The 23,749-nt window shown below is 35.3% G+C and overlaps 1 protein-coding gene across 7 annotated transcripts in view; it reads left to right on the forward strand.

The window, feature by feature from the left end:
- Positions 1-23,749, forward strand: part of MRTFB (myocardin related transcription factor B) — a 253,599-nt gene that overhangs the window by 118,165 nt on the left and 111,685 nt on the right. For 4 of the 7 annotated variants that reach the window (XM_027839253.1, XM_027839256.1, XM_027839252.1 and 1 more), the window contains exons 3-4: positions 6,395-6,611; positions 13,343-13,405. In XM_027839253.1, coding sequence (XP_027695054.1) covers positions 6,458-6,611; positions 13,343-13,405 — 217 coding nt within the window. In that variant the 5' untranslated portion in view covers positions 6,395-6,457. The remainder of the gene's footprint in view (positions 1-6,394; positions 6,612-13,342; positions 13,406-23,749) is intronic. The other 3 variants (XM_027839251.1, XM_027839255.1, XM_027839254.1) reach the window with 1 other exon arrangement.

The following is a 23,749-nucleotide window of genomic DNA, read 5'->3' on the forward strand; positions in this document are numbered from 1 at the left end:
GGAGTATAATATATGTACTAACATTAAAGTTTTTAAAAATAAAAGGCCATGATTAAAATAATTTTAGAGATCCACTTTTAAAAATTTTTTTTTCTTTAGTATTTTTTTATTTTTCCCCAGTTACATGTAAAAACAATTTTAACATTCATTTTTAAAACTTTGGAGTTCCAAATTCTCTCCTCTCCCCTCCCTTTCTCCCTTCCTCCCTCCCCACCCACCCTCATTGAAAAGTGAAGCAATTTCATATAGGTTACACATGTGTAGTCATGCAAAACACTTCCATAATAGTCTTGTTGTGAAAGACTAACTGTATTTGCATCCATCCTAGTCCCCCCTCCTGTTTATTCTATTCTCTCTTTCCTTTTATCCTGTTCCTCCCCCAGTCTGCCCTCCCTTCTATTATTCTCCCCTTTTCTTATCCCCTTCCCCCCACTTTCCTGTAGGGTAAGATAGATATCTATACCCAATAGAGTGTGTATATTATTTGCTCTTTAAGCTAATTCTGTTGAGAGTGAAGTTCACTCACTTCCCCATACCTCTGCCCTCTTCCCCTCCACTGTAAAAGTTTTTCTTGCCTCTTTCATATTTACCCCATTCTGTCTCTCCCTTTCTCCCAGTACATTCCTCTCTGTCACCCTTTAATTTTATTTTTTAGATATCATCTCTTCATATTCAACTTACACCTGTGCCCTCTGTATATACCCCTTTTAACTACCCTAATAATGAGAAAGGTCTTATAAGTTACAAATATTGTCTTCCATGTAGGAATGTAAGCAGTTTAATTTTAATAATTCCCTTATGATTTCTCTTTCCTATTTACCTTTTCGGGCTTCTCTTGAGTTTTATAATTGAAAGTCAAATTTTTATTTAGTTCTGATCTTTTCTCAAGAATGCTTGAAATTCCTCTCATTGAACGTCCATTTTCCCCTTCATGGATTATGTTTTTGCTGGGTAGGTGATTTTTGTTTGTAATCCTAGTTCCTTTGCCCTCAGGAATATATTCCAAGCACACCAATCCTTTAATGTAGAAGCTACTAAACCTTGTGTTATCCTGATTGTGGCTCCACAATGCCTAAATTGTTTCTTTATGGCTGTTTGCAATATTTTCTCCTTGACCTAGGAACTCTGGAATTTGGCTATAATATTCCTGGTAGTTTTCATTTTGAGATCTCTTCTTTCTTTCTCTCTTTCTTTCTTTCGAGGCAATTGGGGTTAAGTGACTTGTCTAGAGTCACACATCTAGTAAGTGTTATGTGTCTGAGGCTGGATTTGAACTCAGGTCCTCCTGACTCCAGGGCCCATGCTCTATCCATTGTACCACCTAGCTGCCCTTGGGATCTCTTTCAGGAGGTGATTGGTGGATTCTTTCAATTTCTGTTTTACCCTCTGGTTCTAGAATATCAAGCCAGTTTTCCGTGATAATTTCTTGAAAGATGATGTCTAGGCTCTTTTTTTGATCATGTTGTTCAGATAGTGCAATAATTTTTAAATTATCTCTCCTGGGTCTATTTTCCAGTCAGTTGTTTTTCCGCTGAGATGTTTCACATTGTCTTCTATTCTTTCATTCTTTTGGTTTGTTTTATAGTTTCTTCATTTCTTATAAAGTCATTAGCTTCCATTTGCTCCATTCTAATTTTTAAGGAATTATTTTCTTCAGTGAGCTTTTTGACCTCCTTTTCCATTTGGTCGATTCTGCTTTTTAAGATATTCTTGTCCTCTTTTAGTTTTTGGACCCCTTTTACCATTTGGCCTAGTCTGTTTTTTAAGGTGTTATTTTCTTCAGTATTTTTTTGGTGTCTCTTTTATCAAACTGTTGGCTCGTTTTTCATGATTTTCTTGCATCAGTCTCATTTCTCTTCCCAGTTTTTCCTCTGCTTCTCTTATTTGATTTTCCAAATCCTTTGTGAACTCTTCCATGGCCTGAGACCAATTCATATTTTTCTTGGAGGCTTTGGATGTGGGAGCTTTGATTTTGTTGTCTTCTTCTGAGTGTGTTTTGATCTCCCTTGTCACTATAATAACTTTCTATAGTCAGAGTTTTTTCCTGTTTACTCATTTTCCCAGCTTATTACTTGACTTTTTAACTCTTTGTTAAAGTAGGGCTCTGCTTACACTGTGGAAGGTGCACTGTCCCAAGTTTCAGGGGTTTTGTGTAGCTGCTATCAGAAATATTTCTAGGTACCTTTAAGTTTTCAGTTCTTCCAAGCTGGTATGATCTAAAGAGAGATGTTTACTATTTTCCTGGCCTGTGCTTTCATCTGTGGGAGACCAGAAGCACCCTTTTCTTCCCTGGTACTGTGGGGAGGGTCTCCCCTCCACTGTGGCTGCAAGCTCTGCTATGCTAGTGTTTTTCCTTGCCCCAGAATTGGCACCTAGCACTGCAATCAGGATGCAAGTATGAGCAAAGCAACAGTCCTGCCCCAGTGCTAGCAAAAAGGCCCTGTAATCTCCTTCTGACCAGTTGTTTAACCCTTTACCATCTGTGGGCCGAGAGCTCCAGAAACAGCTGCTGTCGCTGCAGATTGAGTCACTCCCAAGGCCTGCTTCTGGTTTGCTGTGGCTAGGGCTGTGCTAGCATGGCCTGCTTTGGACTGTGCTCCATTCTCATCCTGGTGCGATAGACCTTTCCTGATGACCTTCTAAATTATCTTTGGTGTCTGTGGGCTGAGAAGTCCGGAAACCACCTCTGCTACTAGTGATTGAGTTGCCTAGAGGCCTGCTCTGATTTTGCTGGGGCAGGGTCGGTGCTGGCCTAGTATGTGCTGGACTGCACATCTCTCTCACCCTGGTGCAACAGACTGTTCTTGTCGACTTTCTAGGCTGTCTTAGGCTGGAAATGTGTTTCATTCTGTCTTTTCGTAGGTTCTGTTGCTCAAGAATTTATTTAGAATAATTTTTTAAAGGTATTTGGAGAGGTTTGGGAGAGAGCTCAGGTGAGTCCCTGCCTTTGTTCTGCCATTGTGGCTCCACTCCCCAGGAGTCTACTTTTATCCCCAGGTGTTGTATGTATAACATATTTAGTTAGGAGACAAAGGTGATCTCCCTTCTGGAGAATTATTCTGATATGAACACGGGTTACTCTAAGTTTAAAAATGTTTTTAATATATTGTCATAAATTCTTCAAAGGAAACAATGTGATGACAAAAATTCATATCCACAGATAATTATTACTACCTCCAAAGACAAATTTTGAAGATATTTTATAAGATAATTTTATTTCTGTGAATAAGATACCCAACATCTTAGAAACCCTAAAGTATTAATGGGAAAAATTACCTTTTAATAGTTTTATGTGACTTCATCTGCTTTTGTTTCTTAGTGTATGAAAGTGATTTTAATTATTTTTTCTAATAATGGGAAATAGGGAGAAGAAAAAGAATTATCATTTTGATTATTTTTTTTTCCTCTTTATTGACTTGCATTCTCAATAAGAAGGAGAAAATATGTGGAACTGTAACTTCCTGGCCCATGATTATCCAATTTTCTCCATCAATGTATATGACTAAACATGAAAAACAAAGTATATTTAGATCTTTAAGGATATATTTATACTTAAACTGCAGTTTTTTGAGTTGTAATCTCTTTAGTTTCTTAAACTCCACAATAGGTCCTGATCCTTATAAACTGGTATCTTCTTTACTACCGTATGCTTTAATAACAACCATGATGTGAAAATATTTCTAATCCTGGTTATGAACTATAGGGCTTATAAACGCCATGTGTCTTTGAAGTAGTCTATATGTTAGATACACATTATGTTTTTTAACGAGGATCAGAAATATTTTCATATTATAATTGCCATTATATAATTACCATTTCTTACTGAAAGTTAACAAAACAATGAACTTCTTAAACGGGGCACAAATAATATATAGGTACTTCAGACTTATATAATTCTAACAATAGTACTCAGTCATATTGAATTTTATGTTTGATATATTAGGAATTTAAACTATAAGTTGACACTGGTTAGAAGTTCTTTTTTTTAACAGATTAAAAATAGATATTCTATTTATATCATTAAAGAACTTTAAGCTTGTAATTGTTTCACAAACCATTGCACGACTGAGCTCATGCATATTGTGCTTTATGTATTTAGGCACTCATCAAGTACAGAGTTCATTTTGGGTGGTCTCATAAGGCAAAGTTGTAAATATCTGTCCACATTTATAATTTCTTATTTCCATCTCTAAGATTTAGCATAATAAAACCCACAAATCTACCCTAATAATGAGCAACTTGAAACCTAATGTTTTTCAGCTTATTGAAATTTACTGTAGCTTAAATAGTTCTTTTTTTTTCTTTTGAAGGCATTGTCAATTTTTTTTTTGTTAAAAAAAGGAAAAAATTATCTTAATACTAAAGGCTACCATTTCTAAAAGTTATAGCAACTTTTTTTTCTTGCTGGAAACTATTTTATAGAAATTTCTACATATAATTCTTAGCTGTTAAAAATAGCTGATACTTAAGAGTAGTACATTTTTTTTCCCTAGCTATGCTACTTTGTCTTGGTTTTCACTACTATTTATCAGGTCCCATAGGTTAAGGATTACAATGCCATTTTAGTAAAGCTTCAGTGCCAACAGAATTACCTTTCATCTGCATATAGCACTTGAGCTTAAAAAAAATTTTTTTAAAACTCATTTTAGGGACAGCTAGGTGGCTCAGTGGATAGAGCACCCCTGAAGTCAGGAGGACCTGAGTTCAAATCCGACCTCAGACCAAACACTTGACACTAGGTGTGTGACCTTGGGCAAGTCACTTAACCCCAATTGCCTTAAAAAAAAAAAAAACATTTTAGCCTCACTATTGCCCTTTGAGATAGGAAGGAACTGTGTTGTTATTCCCATGTTATGGAGGAGGAACTTTTGAAATATAGGGTGATCAGTCATTTGTATGAGTTTAAACAGTAGTGAAACTTGGACTATCAGAATCAGACATACCATAATTCCAACCTGTACCTATCTAACAATTCCCTCTACATCTCCAAAATGTTCTCTTCCCACTTTTTGTTGAATATTCAGCTCCAGGCATTTTCTCTGGCTGTCCCCCATGACTGGCACAGTCTCCCTCTTCCACTCTGACTACTGACCTGCTTGGCTTCCTTTAAGTCCCAACTAAAATCCCACATTCTACAAGAAGCTTTTCTAACCCCTCTTAATTCCTGTAGTTTCCTTTTAATTATTTCCTGTTTATCGTATATGTAGCTTGCTGTGTGTGTATGTGTGTGTGTACACGTACGTGTGTATTTGGCATGTTCCTCCAATTAGATTGTAAGCTCCTTGAAGCCAGGGATTGTCTTTTGCCTCTTTTTGTATCCCCTGCACTTGGTACAGTGCCTGCCACATACTAGGCACTTAATAAATGTTTATTGAGTTGAACACGTCTAGGTAGTAGGTCAACAGGCATTTATTAGAAGCCTACACTGTGCCAGGCATTGTCCTATGCACCAGGGATAGAAAGAAAGGCAAAAAAAAAAAACAAAACAAAAAAAACCCCACCTAAACAAAAGACAGTCCCTGTTCTCAAGCAGCTTCTTCTAATGAGGGGAGGACATCATGCAGTCAATTATGTACAAAGAAAATATGTGCAGGACAAATTGTAGAAATCAGCAGAGGAAAGGTAATAGCATTAAAGGAGATTTGGGAAAGGTTTCTTAAAGACACTGGAATTTTAGCTGAGACTTGAAGCTAAGAAATGGAGATGAGAAGAGAGAATTCCATGCATGGGGAACATCTAGTGAAAATGCCTGGAATCAGGAAATAGAGTGTCTTGTGCAAGGAAAAGCAAGGAGGCCAGTGGCACAGGATTGAAGAGATATACTGAGGGGCAGGGAAGAGGAAGGTGTAAGAAGACCGGAAAGATACGAGGCAGCCTTTGAATATGAGGATTTTGTTTTTGTACCTCCAGTAGGGAGCCACTCGAGTTTATTGAATAGCATAGGAGTTACCTGCTACCTCCTGAGGCATGCTTGGATATCTCTGATATTTAGGAAGTTTTCTTTTATAGTCTAAATCTGTTACTGCTCCTAATTTCACTTTCTTGGAAAATAAATCACATCCTTTTTCCATATGATGGCTCTTCAGATACTTGAAGACAGCTACCATTTCTCACTTATGTGTTTCTTTTCCAATTTCTTCAAACTACTGCTGCATGGCATTCTCTGCTGTCTCTTCACCATGCTGGTCACCCTTCTTTGGCCTTACCCTACCTTTTCCATCTCCGTCGTAAAATATGGCATCCCAGAAAGAACATGAGTCCAAATGTATTCTAGCCAAGGTAGACTGCTATCACTTTCTCCCTATTGGATATTTACTCAGCATTAATTTTCACTGCTATTTTATATTCTTAGCTCATACTATACAAACTAATTACACATTTTTTGATTTTGTAGTCTCATTTACCAGCTGTGGTTAAGAGGCATCTTGATTCCTGTGTTTGTGGTGATTGGAAGACCATGGATCACACTGGGATGGTAGAACCTGAGGATGAGTTGGGGTCATTAGGTCACCTCGCTCCAAGTCCTCAAAGTGAAGCAGTAGCTCATGAATTCCAGGAACTTTCCTTACAGTCGAGTCAGCATTTGCCTCCTCTCAATGAACGCAAGAATGGTGAGTTTTGAAGAATTTATAGTATTATTTATATCTTTTGAAGGTTTACACTCATAACTAACCTCTCAAAAGCAATGTGTATATTGTTAATATCTAATAACTTTAAATCAACTAATACTTATAGATGATATCTTTTGTGCCTTCTTTTGATAGTCTTTTTTCCATTCTCCTCTGCCAGCCAACCCCTTGATAAACATGTATTTTGCCAAGATAAATATTATTGCCAAGAAACTCTGTCCTTATTGTTTCAGTAATCTTTTTAGCTTTAGCTAAAATCAGTCAAAACCACAATCACATATATTTATTAAATTTTCATTTAAATAATTCTTTTATTGTTGAGCTACAGAAGAAATCTGTTGCAACTTATAACAGCTTTAAGTATTTAAAATAATTGTTCTCATTTATAGTATTTCACCTATAAATTTATATAAATAGCAGAATATAGTTAAATGTGTCTTTCTATGTGTCTTTAGAGTACACATAAGCTCTATTTACTTGGCTTGAAAGTTCTAGGCTTTGAAAGATAACCAGCCTGTTTTCAGGTGATACTTCAAACTTTGTGTCACTATTGATTATTTTCCCCTTGAAATATTTTTGTTGGCAGTATAATTTTTGGAAATGATTTTGAGATTGAGAAATTCAGTTTTTGTACACTGATATGCTTGGGGATGGTGTTTCAAACAAGTGACTTCACTAATCTGGGAATAATGAGGTAACTTTTCTGAGCAAAATAGGTTTTGGCTACAAACTTTTTTTTTTATGTTACATTTAAATTTTTATATTCTCAAATTTGACAGTGAAGATTTGCTTTATAATCCTAGTTTTCTTGTTTATCAGAGGAAGAATATCTCTTTGAAGTTGTAGTTAATTTTTTTGTCCTAATGTTAAGATATGCTTTTTTTCATTTCATTTTAAACATGTTTCATCTTTTCTGTGAAAATTAGAGGAAAATACTTAAACTCTATGAATGACCTACGTTCCAGGGTTATCATGGTTCTTATCTCTGATATGCTAAATCATGTGGCATAGGCTCATATTGTAAGTCTACTGTTCCATCCTTGAAGTCAAAACAGATATTTTCCACAACTTTGTTTTCATATCCTTAATGATCTCCAAGTGAATAGTTGAGACCCTGATGTCCACAATTATGTGTAGTCTAGCATTAACATAAATTATTCTTTCTGAGATCTTTTGTCATATTAAACAAAGGTGCACCATAAGAATACATTTATCAAATTGGCTAACAGTACTATCTTAAAAATCTCATAGAATCTAGCCTATGTGAACGCTAATATTGCAGAGGTTTCAGTAGATAAGAAGCTCCTGTCCCTAAGAATAATCAGTTTTTACCTTTTTAATGTTCTGAGGTATGCCTGCAAACTCCTTATTGTCATACTAGGAAGTACAGTGTTAAAGTGGTACAATATATAAAAAGTATTAGTGAGAACTTTCCATGTAATGATCCTTTTGTTTTCCTGAATGATACTATATTGCTATACCTCATATGTCTCTTATTTACATATGTTCTTATACTGAAAGTACTGAAGATACATTATAGATACATCATGTTTGAGTTCAGCTTTGGTAGTCTTTTAAAAATATAGAATGTTAGACTCTCATTATTCTTTGACACAACGTGATTGACAAAATTGTCCCTTAAATAGAATACCATAAAGCTGTCTGAGCAGCTTCAGCAATATATAATCACCTAAAAGACCATAATATGATTAACTAATTCCATTTTTAGTAGATAGTGAGTGGGGAAAAATCACCACCTGATATCTCAGGTGTCAGTATATTAAATATGATTACATTTTAGCAAAATTACCTAAATCTAATTAAATATACAAATTGATATCTCTAAGAAGAATAAAGATTAAATGGATGTTGAGTAACTTAGCTATTCAAGGAGACTATCTGTATGAGGAATGGAAATAGAGTATAATTGCATTGCCATTGTTAACTATGAGTGTTTTCAATTTTTACAGATAAAGCTTTAAATTAATATCATTTACAACACTATTTGCTATTACCTTGCTTTGAAAAAGTTTATTTCAGACTTATAGTAAATTAGCCCACCTAACACATTAAGAATAGCAAGTTACTCCTTGAAGATATTAGTGAGAACCATGTATGTATATCTAACATGTTTATCATCATGTTCTTGAGGCACATCAGCATGAGTAATATTTTCACATGAAACAGTACATAAGTGGAGGAAATTTTCATTTTAATCTTCTCTTTGTTTTTTGAAGAACATTATGATTCCTTCACCACATGAATAAGTGGTTTTTAACTCTCAAAATTAAAAGGCACTATTTGAAGACTAAAATAATCTGAATTTAAATTTATTCCAATGGGAACTTTTTGTTGTGATTTTTAAGCATTTTGAAGTTAACTTGCTAAAATTGTTTCCTTCTTTGTTGACAAAAGGAGATATTTAAATTTTGAGTCTCTGTGGAATGATTGCTTCACAGAATGGTTTATAGATGAACTTTACAAGGAAAATGAAGTTTACATTTAAGAAATGTTTCCAGGATTTTCCCTCATTGTAGATTAATATTTATGTTGGCAGTGGTAGTGAAATGGAAAAGTATTTCCACTGCTACAGTAAATATGAAAGAAGTTTTCATCAGAACATACTAGTGTTTCCCTGTACCCATAGTGAGGCTATAAAAATCACGTTGCTATTAGCACCTTAGAAGCAAGGCAGACTGCTTAGGTTTTTCCATGAGGTTACAGCTGCATTCAAGTAGTATACCTTCACAGAAACAATGCATTGAAATACAAATTGAGCTTTTAATATAAGCATGAAATCAGATTGTACACAGAGTGATCCGGTTTTATTACCATAGCCTGAGATGAATGTTCCTTGATGTAGTCAACACTTGGACTATTAATCATAGGGAGCCTTCTTTCAGTTTCCAAATGGAAGAGTTGTTCTTTTAATGCCTCTTGTTTGCAGTGGCAGAATGTTGTAATCAGACTTTATGTTCTGGAATATGATATATGAAATCAGGAAAAGATAAAATGATAAAGACCCTACATTATTATATGTTGATTTTTTTTCTGCAGATTTGATTCCTAGCTTAATGCATTGATTTAGACATTGCATTTAGGTTTTCCTAAGTTGCAAAACATAGTTAAACTTTTTAGCAGAAAATTTTTCCGCTTTATTGACTGGTAATGTATCTCAAATGGCCTAGAATTTTAAGCATATTTAATTAGAAATCTTTACAAATTGTCTATAGAGAAGATATCAGGACTTTTTTTTTTGAAAGGGGGGCTGAACTTTTCCATAGTTTCTTCAGTGCACCCTGGAAAGGAATAATTTAGATGTGAAATTCACCTTCAGCATAGATTAGGTCATGTTTATTCAAATATTGGATAGCACCAGCTATGTTATAGTATTGAGAAGTAGTTGAAAGGAATATCTGCCTTCATTCCTTTTTGTATATGAAAGGCCCTTTCAAACCCTATCTACTTTTTAAGTCTGGTCCAGGAAAATAATTTTGCCTAGGTGGCACAGTAGATAGAGTGCTGGGCCTGGAATCAGGCAGACTCATCTTCCTGAGTTCAGATATGGCCTCAGATACGTATTAGCTGTGTGACCCAGGGCAAGTCACTTAACACTGTTTGCCTCAGTTTCTACATTTCTAAAATGAGCTGGAGAAGGAAATGGCAAACCTCTCTACTATCTTCTGCTAAGAAAATCTCAAATGGAGTCACAAAGAGCCAGACACAACTGAAAAATGACTGAACAAAATCTTATGTAAATTCAATTCCATTGCCTTCTATCAGATTCTCTATCATTTCAAGAAATGACAACAAAGGCTTGCAAATCATCTTTTAGATCACAACCAGGTATTTTTGCCTTTGTCACTAAAGAAAAAATAACTGATATAAGTATATGCTGAAGACAAGACATTCCAAGTTGGTCCCTTTGTTTTGCTTTTTTCCATTTAATAGTGTACTTGGACAAAATCAAGTAAAATTCACTCCGCTCAGCCAAAACAAATTTCAGAGGTTGTAGTGCAAAAAAAAGAAAGTTCTACGTTAGCATTTGATCTTCACTTCTAGTAATAGACTGTTTCTTTTTTATGTGACAGTGCAGATACTATTTCAAACATTAAGGCATAAAGACCATGCTTTAATGGATGTAGGGTAATCCTAAGAAAATAGTAAGAAGCCTCCACAGTAGTTTGATAACTTCCATAATATTTGAGGTAGAGAGTCATTCAACAAGCATTTATTAAGTGCCTACTATGTACCAGGTACTGTACAAAGAGCTGGAGAGACTAATGACATAAGGAAACAAATGGAATAGTAATTAGGAAAAAATGAATTGATGGGACCAAATAGTGTTTGCTTTCCCTTTTTCCTACTGAAATGATTTTGGGATCAAATGAGCTAATATCTATAAAGAACTTTGCAAACCTTAAAGCACATGCTAACTATTATTAAATGATTTAGGGGATTGGACTACCTCTGCCTTTGGTTCTGCCGTTAAGATATTTTGTCTCTTGAGTAATTGCAGTAACTCAGATGTTTTTGTCAAAAATGGTGTTTGAATTTTCTAAGATTTTATTCTGATCTAAATAGCAACAGCAGATGTGTGTAGAAATCAGACTTGAACTTTTATGTCATGGACAAAAATGTATAGACCTTAATTAGAACTTTCATCAACCAAGTTTCTAATTTTTTTTGCCAGTTATTTTATCAGAATTCATGGTTTATATTCAATGGTACAATAGAGTTTTGATTCAAAAGAGCTATTTCCTTAACAACTGCAAATGAAATATATGACTAATTGCCGTAGCTCTCAAACTTCTTTCTTGAGATAAACTCCTGACCCTTTAAAATGCTTGTTAGGTTTTCATAAATAGCTTAAGGGTAAATTATACTAATTCAAAATAACCTTTTTAAAAGTTTCCTACTAAAATGTGATGTAAGTAGGCAGGTTTAATTCTGCCTATTTCTTTCTATTTTAAATTTCTCGTTCAGATAGCTGTGTTGCTAGAATTTAGTTTTGCTCCAATACATAGCTGAAAATATCCAAAGGGGTGCATTAATTTGAATTCTTCATTTACGGTTGGCAATTACTTTGAACTCCTGACTTAGTTCCACAGCTGCTGTTATAAGCATGTTTTGGTAAGTCTATGAAGTGCTTAGTAAGACTTACAATTTCAGAGTGAACCAGCAAAATCATCAGGCCCAAAGAAGCTTTGTTTATAAGTTATTTAATATTTTAAAGTGGAGTGCTTTTCATATTTGCCCTGGGTCATGAGTACAAACAATTAATACATGAGGCTAAGTAAAACTTATATAGCAACAGTAACTAAAAAGTTAAACCAAACCAATTCGTATCTCAGACATGGAAAATATTTTTACCTGCTCTAGAACTTTCATGGGATATATCTACCATTATTAGAGTCATTTGGATATAGTATATTATATCTTAAGGAGATCAAGACCAATTGCTTATTCAATACTGAAGTGTACCAAATGATTTCTTTTAGGCTCCATACTTGTGGAGCTTTTTGCCTAGCTCGTTTAAAGGGATACATGAAAAAACAATCTTGTACTCCTCCACAGAAGGCAAGTTTATGTAATTGCAGTTGGCAGAAACAGATAAAATAGATAAATAATTCAGAGATAAAGGATACCATGTGTGCTTTTCTTAAGTCTATTTGTAAATGAACAGGTTTTACTTAATCTCAGACTAGGAAGAGAATTCAAAGACTGTCTAGGTTAACCTGTACCTGAATCAGAATCCCCTCTGCAGTGAGTACATTTATAATTTGAGGTAAAATAAGTAATTGGAAAATCATTGCTTAGCTCTATAGTACAGTCCCTGCCAATGGAAAATTTGATGGGATTCTCATTCAAAGAACCCCTGAGTTGAAAGGGACCTTACAGGTCATTGGTCCAACCCCCTTTCTCCTCTATTTCCACCAAAGCAAAGTATGAATCTTTTCTACGATATCCCTTACAATAGTTATATAGCTTTTACTTGAACATCTCCATTGGTGAGGAATTTTCTCCTCATGAGGTATTGTATTCCACTTTTGGATAGATCTTGTTTGGAAGTATTTTTTTAGCTGTAATGAGCTGAAAACATTCTTCTTGTAACCTCTATACTTTGGTCCTAAGGTCAGCCTTATGATTCTGACTCGTCTTCCACATCATGGTTCTTCTAATATTTGAAGACATACGTCCTCTTCCATCTCTCAACCTACTTTCAATCTTTACGGCTGCCTTGTCTCTCACCCATGAAGAGAAATGGTTAATACTTGCTGCTTCATTGTTACTAAATAGTTGGGAGAACCGATTAAGTCAAGGACATCTGAAATACTGTATTAGAAATAAATCAGGACTGTTTTAGTGTAGGAGTAAAGACTGGAAAGGAAAGGATCCCAGCCTTAAAACAAGAGGAAAAAGTTTTTGTTTTGTTTGTTTTTGTTATTCTCACCTTTTTCTCCTCTTTGTTTCTCTTTTAAATTCAAATTTGGAGGAGAAATGTTCTAGAGATCATTTAAAAATATTGAAAAAAGAAACATGAAACATATAGTGAATAAAAGGGTGTATTGATCTTTTCTTTTTGGTCCACTGTGGGTAATAACCCAAATTCATTAGCAAATATCAGAAAAAGCGTTTTTCTAACGCCTTTACATTAACCCATATTGTCTGACTCTTCCACCCTTACCTACTGCCCTCGCTATTATTAACAGGAAGTATAGTCTTATGGGAATCAGGATTCCGGTCTCCTCTGCTGACTCAATCTGTGAGTGTGGGTAAGTCTTAAAAACTATCTGTGTCATGGTATGGCCATCTGTATTATTTGTATGATAGCTTTCAGTCCGTATGTCTTTCTCTGGCTGCCTCTCCTCATATCATCATTTGCTTACTTCCGATATCCCATTCTCCTTTCTGTTATGCTGTCCATTGGGCAGCAGAAAAAGGAAAAAAAGAATGGAGCAGGGAATTTCCACTTTTATTAGTTCATGAAATTTTTATTGAACATGCACTAGTAAAACATCAGATATCCACATCACAGGTTTTTTAGTGAACATAAACGTACGTGCCAACTCTCTGTACCTAGGTGGGCAAATTTCTATTTTTTAAAAGGAAAAGTAGTGATCTAGTTGATGTTCTTTTTATTATAACTAATCTAATTTAGAATATATCTGGAATTATGCAGTATTTTCCTATTTATAGTTTTCAAAGGTTGGCAGGTATGCGTTAGTGTTTTTGTAGTAGTGTCATTTAATTAGAAAAAAGACACTCTTAGCTTATTATTTTAGTTCAAAATATTCATGCCTTTTGCCTGTTAATGCTATTGTTTTCAGAAAAACTGCAGCTGGTTTGTTGTGTGTTTTCATCAATTCCAATTTGAAAATAAAGTTTTGATTCATGTATATTTGTGTACTCATTATTTTCAACAGTGGCACCAAAATAAAAGCAAAAGATTTGATTCATATGTTCCTTTTGTTGTGATTTAAGTTACAAAGATGCAAGTGTGTTAGCATTTTTCAGTATTTAGCTATAAATTTCTAGTTCATATGTAGAAAACAAACACCTTATCTCAAACCTTAATTACCATAAAGCATTTCAGTTCTATACCAATAACTAGTTGACTAAACTGTCATAATTTCATAGAACCATGCAATTTTAAGATGGTAGGGGCTTTAGCTATCATCTATTTCAGTCACTTCTTTGAAGATAAGAAAACTGAAATTCAGAAAAAGTAACTTACAGTGAGTGGCGACATCAGGACTAGAACTTAATTTTCCTTATTCACGTTCCAGTGTGAGCTTTTTTTTTTAATCATAGAAGAACTGTTTGCTATGTCATGTCAGTCACTGAACTGATTATTTCAGAAGTCCTCAAAATTCAGTATTTAAAATATATCTGTGTATGTATATATAATTGATTCACTTCAGCAAATAATTATTAATCACCTCCTATGAGCAAGGCACATTATGCCAGGTGCTGGGAGTACAAAGATGAAATAGAACACAGTCCTTGTTATAAATGAATTTATCATCTAGTAGATTCTTTTTGGAGTTTTTAATAGGACATATGAATGTTTTTAAATTTCCAATCATGATTATAAAGTATGTTCGAATTGACTCTTATAAATAACTGATGTTTCAGCTGTTCTCCTATTTTATTTTAGTCTTACCAGTATGAGTATGGTTATTCAGAGGTTGATGAGAGAAACAGTATTTGTAACCTAGTATTTCTTCCTATAACCATTTTTTAAAAAAAGATGTCAGCTGATGCATGAAATTTTTGTTTCTTGCCCTTCACTCCTAGACCATTTGAATATAGTCACTTATCTGATGAGAGCTCATAGGGCAAATGAAGTAGGTACTGATTTCCCATGAAGTTTGTCTTCGCCGTTGGTACTGCCAGTTCCCACAATCCTAGCATTCCCTGGGCATCACTCAGTGTCTACGAGAAACAATTTTCAAATCTTAAAGCATGTGAAAAGACAAACAGGCCAAAACTCAGAACTCTCTGGGGATTATGACCTCTGAGACAGACTACATTCTGACATTTTCACAGGCTACTTGAATGAATTCCAGCAGAGTTATTCCATTTGGTAAACTACTAAATGAACTCTCTGTCATCAAGGGCCGATTTATAGATTTTTCTATTTTATTGTGTGCTTGTTATGAAGAGATTACAATGGTTGACATAATCAGTGAGACTGTCTTAAGGCTTTTGATGTACATTTATGATACATTTATGCTGAAATTTTTGGTATTTTGAAATGATAAGAGAGTTATTTGTCTTATTTAAAGAGATTTTTTTGGTGGCTAATCCTGAATTTTAATTTTGTTCCTGGACATCGATGTGTGTAAGTAAACACATTTCTAGCTGAAAAATCTTACGCTATTGACCTGATAGCTTAAACTTAAGTAATTGTTTATTCAAAAGTCATCACTTAAAATAAAAGTTTTTTAAAATGAGGCTTTATGTGCTGTCCATTTGTTACTTTTTAATGTCTCTTGGAATACATGTAAAAACAAAAACAATCCAGTGCTTTTAAAGTACTATTTTAAAGGATCTTATCTGATTTCAGTTATTTAAGATAATTAACGTTTTTTAAATCCGTAGACTAGCACTGGTAATCTATAGATTATTCCATTAATAGGCTCCTTAAAATGATTTATTTACACATTGATCATTTCTATAAAAAGAAAGTCAGTTCTAAAAATAGCTGAATGGAAGGAAATCCAAGAGATTTGGAGCCTGAACAGCTTGGGGAATTTGGTAATTAGGGACTTGTTTCTTTTATTTCTAGGCTTACTATTCATAATCCTCACAGTTCGGCAATATCTGAAAAGTGTAATCACTGTAAGTCAATTCACTTGAGTCCATGTGAAATTTGGAGGGTAATAAAACTTCCCATCTTACAAGAGCCAGGTTTGTTGGTGGGTCTGTGGAATATTTTTCCTTTCTTGCATTATTCTTTCTCCCAGAACTAATTTTTGGAATTTATCCCAGAAGTCCTCAAACTCTTTTGGTTTTGGACCAGAACCCTCACCAGAGTGCGTTACTCTAAAGAGAAGAGGTGAAACTCTTAATGTAGATGTTCCTGAATCATATACAGTTACTTCCTATGTAGTATGGGATAGCAGATAATATCCTAACCTAAGAGTTCATATACAGGAGCATGGAACTGACTTGTTTAGAGGCAAAGATAATACTATACGAAGCAGCAGCAGGATTTGAATCCAGACTTTCTGACTCCAGATCCCATATTCTTTTCATCCTACACTAATATACGTGAGAACTCTGTAATAACTCTTTACTATCTCTACATTGTCTCAGATGCTGTTGTGCGTAAGTATGAGTTAAATACTTAACAAAGAATCTGTCCATCCTATAGGAAGAACAGGAGAGGTACTCTACATGTTGTCAGTGACTGACATTTTTTCTGTCATTATAAACTTTTGGAACTTAAGTTAGTTTTCTAAAGTACTCCAGAGATCTATATTGTTTTCCCGAGTCTTAGAAGGTACTCTTTTTCTTTCTGGTTGGCTTTTTCCATAGGTAGCCATGTTAACTGTGTTACTACTTTGTTATTGTCGTTGTTTTCCTCCAAAAAATGAAGGGAGGAAGAAGGAAAGGCTTTTTCTATATCAAAGTACTCTTGCATTCCCTCTTCCTCCCTGTCTCTTTCTTCCTCTTCCCTTTCCCCAACCCTTCTCTCTCTCTCTTTCTCACTGAGTGAGAAATAGCATTGAAATAAGAACTGGTTTATAAAATTGGAATTTATTTTTTTTTAATTAGATACATGTTGTTCTCCCCTATAGAATTTAAGCTCCTTGCAAGCATGGCATGGTTTCTTTTTTTCTTTGTTTCCCCATTGCATAGCAAAGGGAAAGGCATATAATAGGTGCTTAGTAAGTGCTTATTCAGTTAGACTTAAAACTGTTTTACTGCAGTCTCATAGTATTGTCCACCTTACAGAATAATGATAAAGATAGCTGATATTTTCATAGCAAGATTTGCAAAGTGATGGTAGTATAGCTGTTATTTCTATTTTGTAAATAACAGGTTCAGTGAGAGTTAATGACTTCCTCATACAGCAAGTGAGCGTATCAGAGCTAAGATTACTAGCTCAGATCTTTCCTATTTGAACCTAGGGCCCTGTCTACCATGCTGTGCCATCCTGTCTCTTATAGTACTGCTAAATATTTTCCTTAATACTTTTAAAATTATGTAATTTCTGTTCATGGATACCCAACTGTGATCTAAAATTCTTCTGTCTGGTTAAGTCCTATAATCTAACCTCATTAACCACATTTCCTACTACTTCCCAATTAAACAAGGATGATTGAATGATGAAAAACACAAGAAATATAATAATATTTAACCCTAGAAGGAACAGGTGCATCAATTGTTACTTTTTTTTGGATACTTGAAACTTGAAAAGGCTTAAGTATTTCTACTTCATACTTCATGACTTTTTCTATATCTTTGTTATCAGTATTCCTTAGCATTCTAAAGACTTTTCAAATAAAAAAAAAAAAAAGACGTAGTTCTACTTACAAGGTGCAGATACATCCAATGACACATATACTTAATAAATACTATGTGTTTTTATTGCAAATAAGAGGAAATGCTCTTATATTTATTTCTGTTGAGTTCCTATTAGTCTTTTCCCATTGGAGCATCATTAGAATTCATCAGATATTTATAAAAACTTGTGAATAATTTGTTTTGGGAGTAAAGCAAAATTTTATCTTGTTATGTACCATTTTGCCAGTTTTTAAGAAAATTTTTTTAGTTTTTTGGATTTTCAGAATTTATAACTTGGTTGTCATACTATGCAAGCTTTATTTGTATCCTTACTGATAAAATGCCCGAGAGACTGTCTGATGTAGATTTTAGAACTAATAAGAAATACCCCCTCTGACACATCCAATGATGAACTTTCAGTAGTGAATTCAGTGTTTTAAATACCACAATTTTAGTGTGTAAGGCAGTGAAAAAGTATCCCTCATCTGATTCCAGCAACAGTGAGTCCATCAGTTGAGTTGCTTCTACAGCTGACAAGCTAAAACATAATGAGCAATACAGTTCTCAGCAGACTCAAGTTCACAACAAAAAATGAAGAGCCACAGTGTCTGAAAGGTAAAGATGGTGTATTCCTTGCCAATGAGCTACTGCTTCTCGAAAAGCAGTATGAGGACACTTGGAACAGCTAAATACTATTACACTTTGATCTGGCCCTACCCACTGCGTATTCTACAACCTTTGTCATGAAGAAACGTTCTGTTTCTTCTTTTTGAATTTTATTTTGTGGATTAGTGCTTAGAAACATTCAGAAATGTACAAATGCTAAAGACCAGTGAGTAATAGACAATGCTCAGTGGTCTGTTACATTAGATGAATCAGAAGAATTCAGTGGTCTTATTGTGGCTCATGGTATTGGTTTAAGAAATCTACCCCTAAAAAGTATGTGGAATGTGTGTGAATGTCCTTTGTTTAGTGAAACCATTTCATGTAATCTGTTCCTCGATTTAATGATGTGCCTTTGCTCTGAGCTGAAAACTAAAAGTAAGTAAAACCTGTTTACTTCAGAACAGGACCATGGAATATTTTTGTTGAAGATTGTTAGAGGCACTTATTTCTGATGTATATATTGGTGGATGTATATATTGCAGCCTTGTTAAGCATGCTATACGTTTATTCAGTATTTGTCAAACAAGTCAGACATATTTGGCTTGAAGCTTTGGTTTGCAGTAGACCCTGAAAACAAATACATTTCAGAGGATTTCCTTGGGAAGAGTGCTGGAAGCAACACTACCAGCGCTCTTACAGATGCTGTGAGGAAGTGCATGAACCACTTTTCAGTAAAGGTTACAATGTAATCTGTGGCAATTATCTTGATCTTTCCAAGAGACTTGCAAAAGAAAGGTGCAGCAGAGTTGGAACTATTCATCTTAACCTTAAAGAACTGCTAGTAGCAACAAAGACACACACAGGCCACTGCATGAAAACTGGAAATCTACAGAGAGGCTGCCAGTGACCCTGACTTCATACCAGTGTAAGAGATCCAAGTCTGTAAAGATAATCCAGGTGTTCAGAGAACAACCCAAAGCAAAAGCTAGCCACTCTTCCATGTTACAAGAGCAATAAAGTTAGAAGAGGTAAAAATACCTCTTAAGATGTTAAGATTAAGATGTTAATGAAAACAATGAATGAGAGATGATCTAAGCATGTTTTCTACCATGTCCTAGATATAGCCCTTATCAATAGCTGGATAATATGTTTAAAACTGTAATTCAAACAGCCATCAATAATATATCCAGAGGTGAACTAGAAACTTACTGGAGATTGTCTAAGAGGTAAATCGGGATTTATAGCAACCATGGTCAAAGACACAGGACTTCCTCCATCCAAAATGTGCCACACTTATGACAGTACTGAACAACAGAACAGGACCACAGATAGATGCTGCATTTGCAGAGAACCCATTTGTGTAAAATGGTGTGCAGACTATTGTTCCCAAATAGTGACCATAAGGAAATATAATTGATAATAAATATTTCTTTCTTCTTTCTGTCCAAATGTAATTTAAATGGAAATAATTATAAGCAGGTATCATAATTTTACTTTGAAATAAAATTTTTTTTCCTTTATTTTCTTTGTCTTATTGATTAATTAAAATGGACTCATCTTGGTCCTTGAAGATATTCTTGAATTCTGGTCCTTGCAGTATTATTTATTAATAAGGTTTGGAGCCATGTAGGACATTAGAGATAATCTAGTCCATTCCCCTCCTAGGACAAATAAGGAAGGTCCAGTGGCCTGATTTCAGTTGTCCATTCCATATTGGAGTGAAACTTCATTCAGATGATCTCTGTAAGTCTATGTATGTGTGTCTCTCACACACACACACACACACACACACACACACACACACACAGCATTAGCATATCAGTTCTGGGTAGGGGGCAGGAACTCAGCACTGGGGATACAAAGACAAAGATGAAAAATGATCTCCACCCACAAGGAGCTTATGTTCTGAGCAGATAGAACATGTATACAAATACATAGATGTTAGTAAGGTCAAATAAAAAGCCACTTAAATTCATGGAAGCTTTACTCATTTTCTCCTCACATTCAGTTATTGCTGTCTCACTCATGAAATTGTTTTGCATTTATGTATTAATGTGCATGTTTTGTATTTCAATATAATTTGTTTCCTGTGAGCATCTGGGAGACCACACCATTTTTAGGGAATCCTTCCATTTGTACTCTGTATTATACCATTCCCATTTATGCCTACCTAACTTGATATTTGTCATCAGGAGTTTATCAGAAAAACAGTATCTTTATGATTTGAATATGAATAAAAGAGATCTTGTTGGAAGAGAGGGATGTAGAAATATATGTGTGTGTATATATACATGTTTCATACCCATAGTATGTGTGTTTTCTCATCTCATCTTCAGGACCAAATTTAGTTTTTTGTTTTTGTAGTTCTTAAGATTTATGTTATTGTAGTCATTCTGTCTGGTTTTCCTACTTCTGCATACATTAATTACTGCATATCAGTTTATGTCTTCTCATGTTTTTTTTGTATTCATAGTCTTTTCTTATAGTGCAGTAATAAGCTGTTGCGTACATGAACCATGATTTGTTTAGCTCTTCCCCAGTAATGGGCCTCTACTTAGTTTCTAGGTTTTTGTTAATTACGAAAAGCGTTATTATGAATATTTTATGTATAATGGATCCTTTCTATCTTTGACTTCCTTGGGATATATATCTAGCAATATAATTTCTAGTTTAAGCAGTATGAACACTTTAGTCACTTTCTTAGCATAATTCCAAATTGCTTTCAAGAATGATTTGGGAGAGAGGTGGAGCCAAGATGGCGGAGTAAAAACAGGGACTTGCTTGAGTTCTCCCCCAAACCCTTCCAAATAATGGAAAATGGCTCTAAACAAATTTTAAAGCAGCAAAACCCACAAAAAGACAGAATGAAACAAATCTCCAGCCCAAGATAACCTGGATGGTTGATTGAAAAGGTATATCGTGTCAGGCTGGAAGAGGAATGCAGTTTGGTGTGGGCGCACAGGCCGCAGTGAACCTGGAGCAGGCCTCAGGGGACTGAATCGCGGGCAGCTGTGGCAGTTTCCAGACTTCTCAACACATGAATGCCAAAGACAACTTAGAAGGTTAGTGGGAAAAGTCTGTTTCCACGATGAAAGAGAGAAGCTGCATCCCAGCCCCAGTTCCGGAGCATATCTCCGAGGCGGCGACTGCCTCCTGAGCTTCCAGACCACAGACTGAGGGGAAATAGAGTTGCTGATTAGAGGGGGATTGCAGGGATCTCTCTGCTGGTGCAGGAGTCTCTTGCTTTGTCCGTGCTTGGATTTGGGTCACAGTTCTGGGTGGTGGTCCTGGGGTGAGGAGGAACACTGGCATCGTGGAGAGGAAATCCTCCTCACAACAGAAAAGAGTGCTTGTGGTCACTCATAGACCAGAGCATAGGCCAGGAAAGGAGTACACACCTCACCCTTGATCATAGCACCATGGAAGAACTGAAAATTTACAGGCCCCTAGAAGTATCTCTGAAAACAACTGCACAAAACCCACCCCTGAAGCTTGGGGACTGTACATTCTCCACACTGGAAACAGACCCCTACCTTAACAAAGAGTTTATAACTCAAGTAATTGGCCGGGATCATGAGCAAGCAGTGCAAAAAGAGTCAGACTATATTATCTTGCTTTGGTGACAAAGAAGATCAAAACACACAACCAGAAGAAGGCAACGAAGCCAAAGCTCCTACATCCAAAGCCTCCAAGAAAAATATTGATCAGTTCCAGGCCATGGAAGAGCTCAAAAAGGATTTTAGAAACAAGTAAGAGAAGTAGAGGGAAAACTGAGAGTGATGCTAAAAGAGACCCAAAAAATACTGAAGAAAATAACACCTTAAAAAATAGACTAACCCAAACGGCAAAAGAAGTCCAAAAAGCCAGTGAGGGGAAGAATGCCCTAAAAAGCAAAATTGGCCAAATGGAAAAGGAAGTCCAAAAGCTTACTGAAGAAAATACTTACTTAAAAATTAGAATGGAGCAATTGGAAGCTAGCAACTATATGAGAAACCAAGGCACTGTAACACTAATCCAAAAGAATGAAAAAATAGAAGAGAATGTGAAATATCTCATTGGAAAAACAGCTGACCTGGAAAATAGATCCAGGAGAGACAACTTAAAAATTATTGGACTATCTGAAAGCCATGATTGAAAAAAGAGCCTAGACATCATCTTTCAAGAAATTATCAAGGAAAACTGCCCAGATATTTTAGAACCAGAGGGCAAAATAGAAATTGAAAAAATCCACCAATCACCTCTTGAAAGAGATTCCCAAAGGAAAACTCCTAGGAATATTGTAGCCAAATTCCAGAATTCCCAGGTCAAGGAGAAAATATTGCAGGCAGCCAGAAAGAAAGAATTCAAGTTTTGTGGAAGCACAATCAGGATAACACAAGATTTAGCAGCTTCTACATTAAGGGACTGGAGGGCATGGAATATGATATTCCGGAGGGCAAAGGAGATATGACTATAACCAAGAATCACCTCCCCAGCAAAACTGAGTATAATCAATCCTTCAGGGTAAAAAATGGTCATTCAATGAAATAGGGGACTTTCAAGCATTCATGAGGAAAAGACCAGAGCTGAATATAAAATTTGACTTTCAAAAACAAGACTCAAGTGAAACATGGAAGAGGTAAACAGGAAAGAGAAATCATAAGAGACTTATTAAGGTTGAACTGTTTACATTCCTGCAGGGAAAGATGATATTTGTAACTCATGAGTCCTTTGTCAGTATTAGGGTAGTGGGAGGGGAAAAAATTATGTGTATGTATAGTTAGATAGATAAAGGGCACAGGGTGAGTTGAATTTGAAGGGGTGATATCTGGAAAATAAAATTAAGGAGTGAGAGAGGATTATACTGGGAGAAGGAGAAAGGGAGAAGTAGAATGGGGTAAATTATCTCACATGAAACAGACAAGAAAAGGCATTTACAGTGAAGGGGAAATGGGGGAAGGTGAGAGGGAATGAGTGAATCTTATTCTCATAGGATTTGGCTTAAGGAGGGAATAACATACACAATGGGGTATGGAAATCTATCTTACCCTACAGGAAAAGAAGGGGACAAGAGAGTAAGGGTTTGATAGAGGGGAGGGAAGATTGAGGGAGGGGATAAACAGAAGCAAACACTTCTGAGAAGGGACAAGGTCAAAACAGAGACTAGAATAAATGGGGGTCAGGATAGGATGAAGGGAAATATACTTAGTTTTTCATAACATGACTACTATGGAAGTGTTTTGCATGACTACACATCTATAACCTGTGTCGAGATGCTTGCCTTTTCAATGAGGGTGGGTGGGGAGGGAGGAAGTGAGAAAATTTGTAACTCAAAGTTTTAAAAACACATGTTAAAAAAAAATAGAAAAAAGAAAAACACTAGAGAGCTTAAAAAAAGGAATGATTTGGCCATATTGCAGTTCTACCAGAAGTTTATTAGTGTGTCTTTCCACATTTTCGCCTATATTGACTTTACCTTTTTTGTCAGTTTTATCCATTTTTAGGGTATAAGGTGA

This window comes from Vombatus ursinus, unplaced genomic scaffold (genome assembly GCF_900497805.2).
Source record: "Vombatus ursinus unplaced genomic scaffold, bare-nosed wombat genome assembly UNPS02014832.1, whole genome shotgun sequence".
Taxonomy (NCBI): Eukaryota; Metazoa; Chordata; class Mammalia; order Diprotodontia; family Vombatidae; genus Vombatus; species Vombatus ursinus.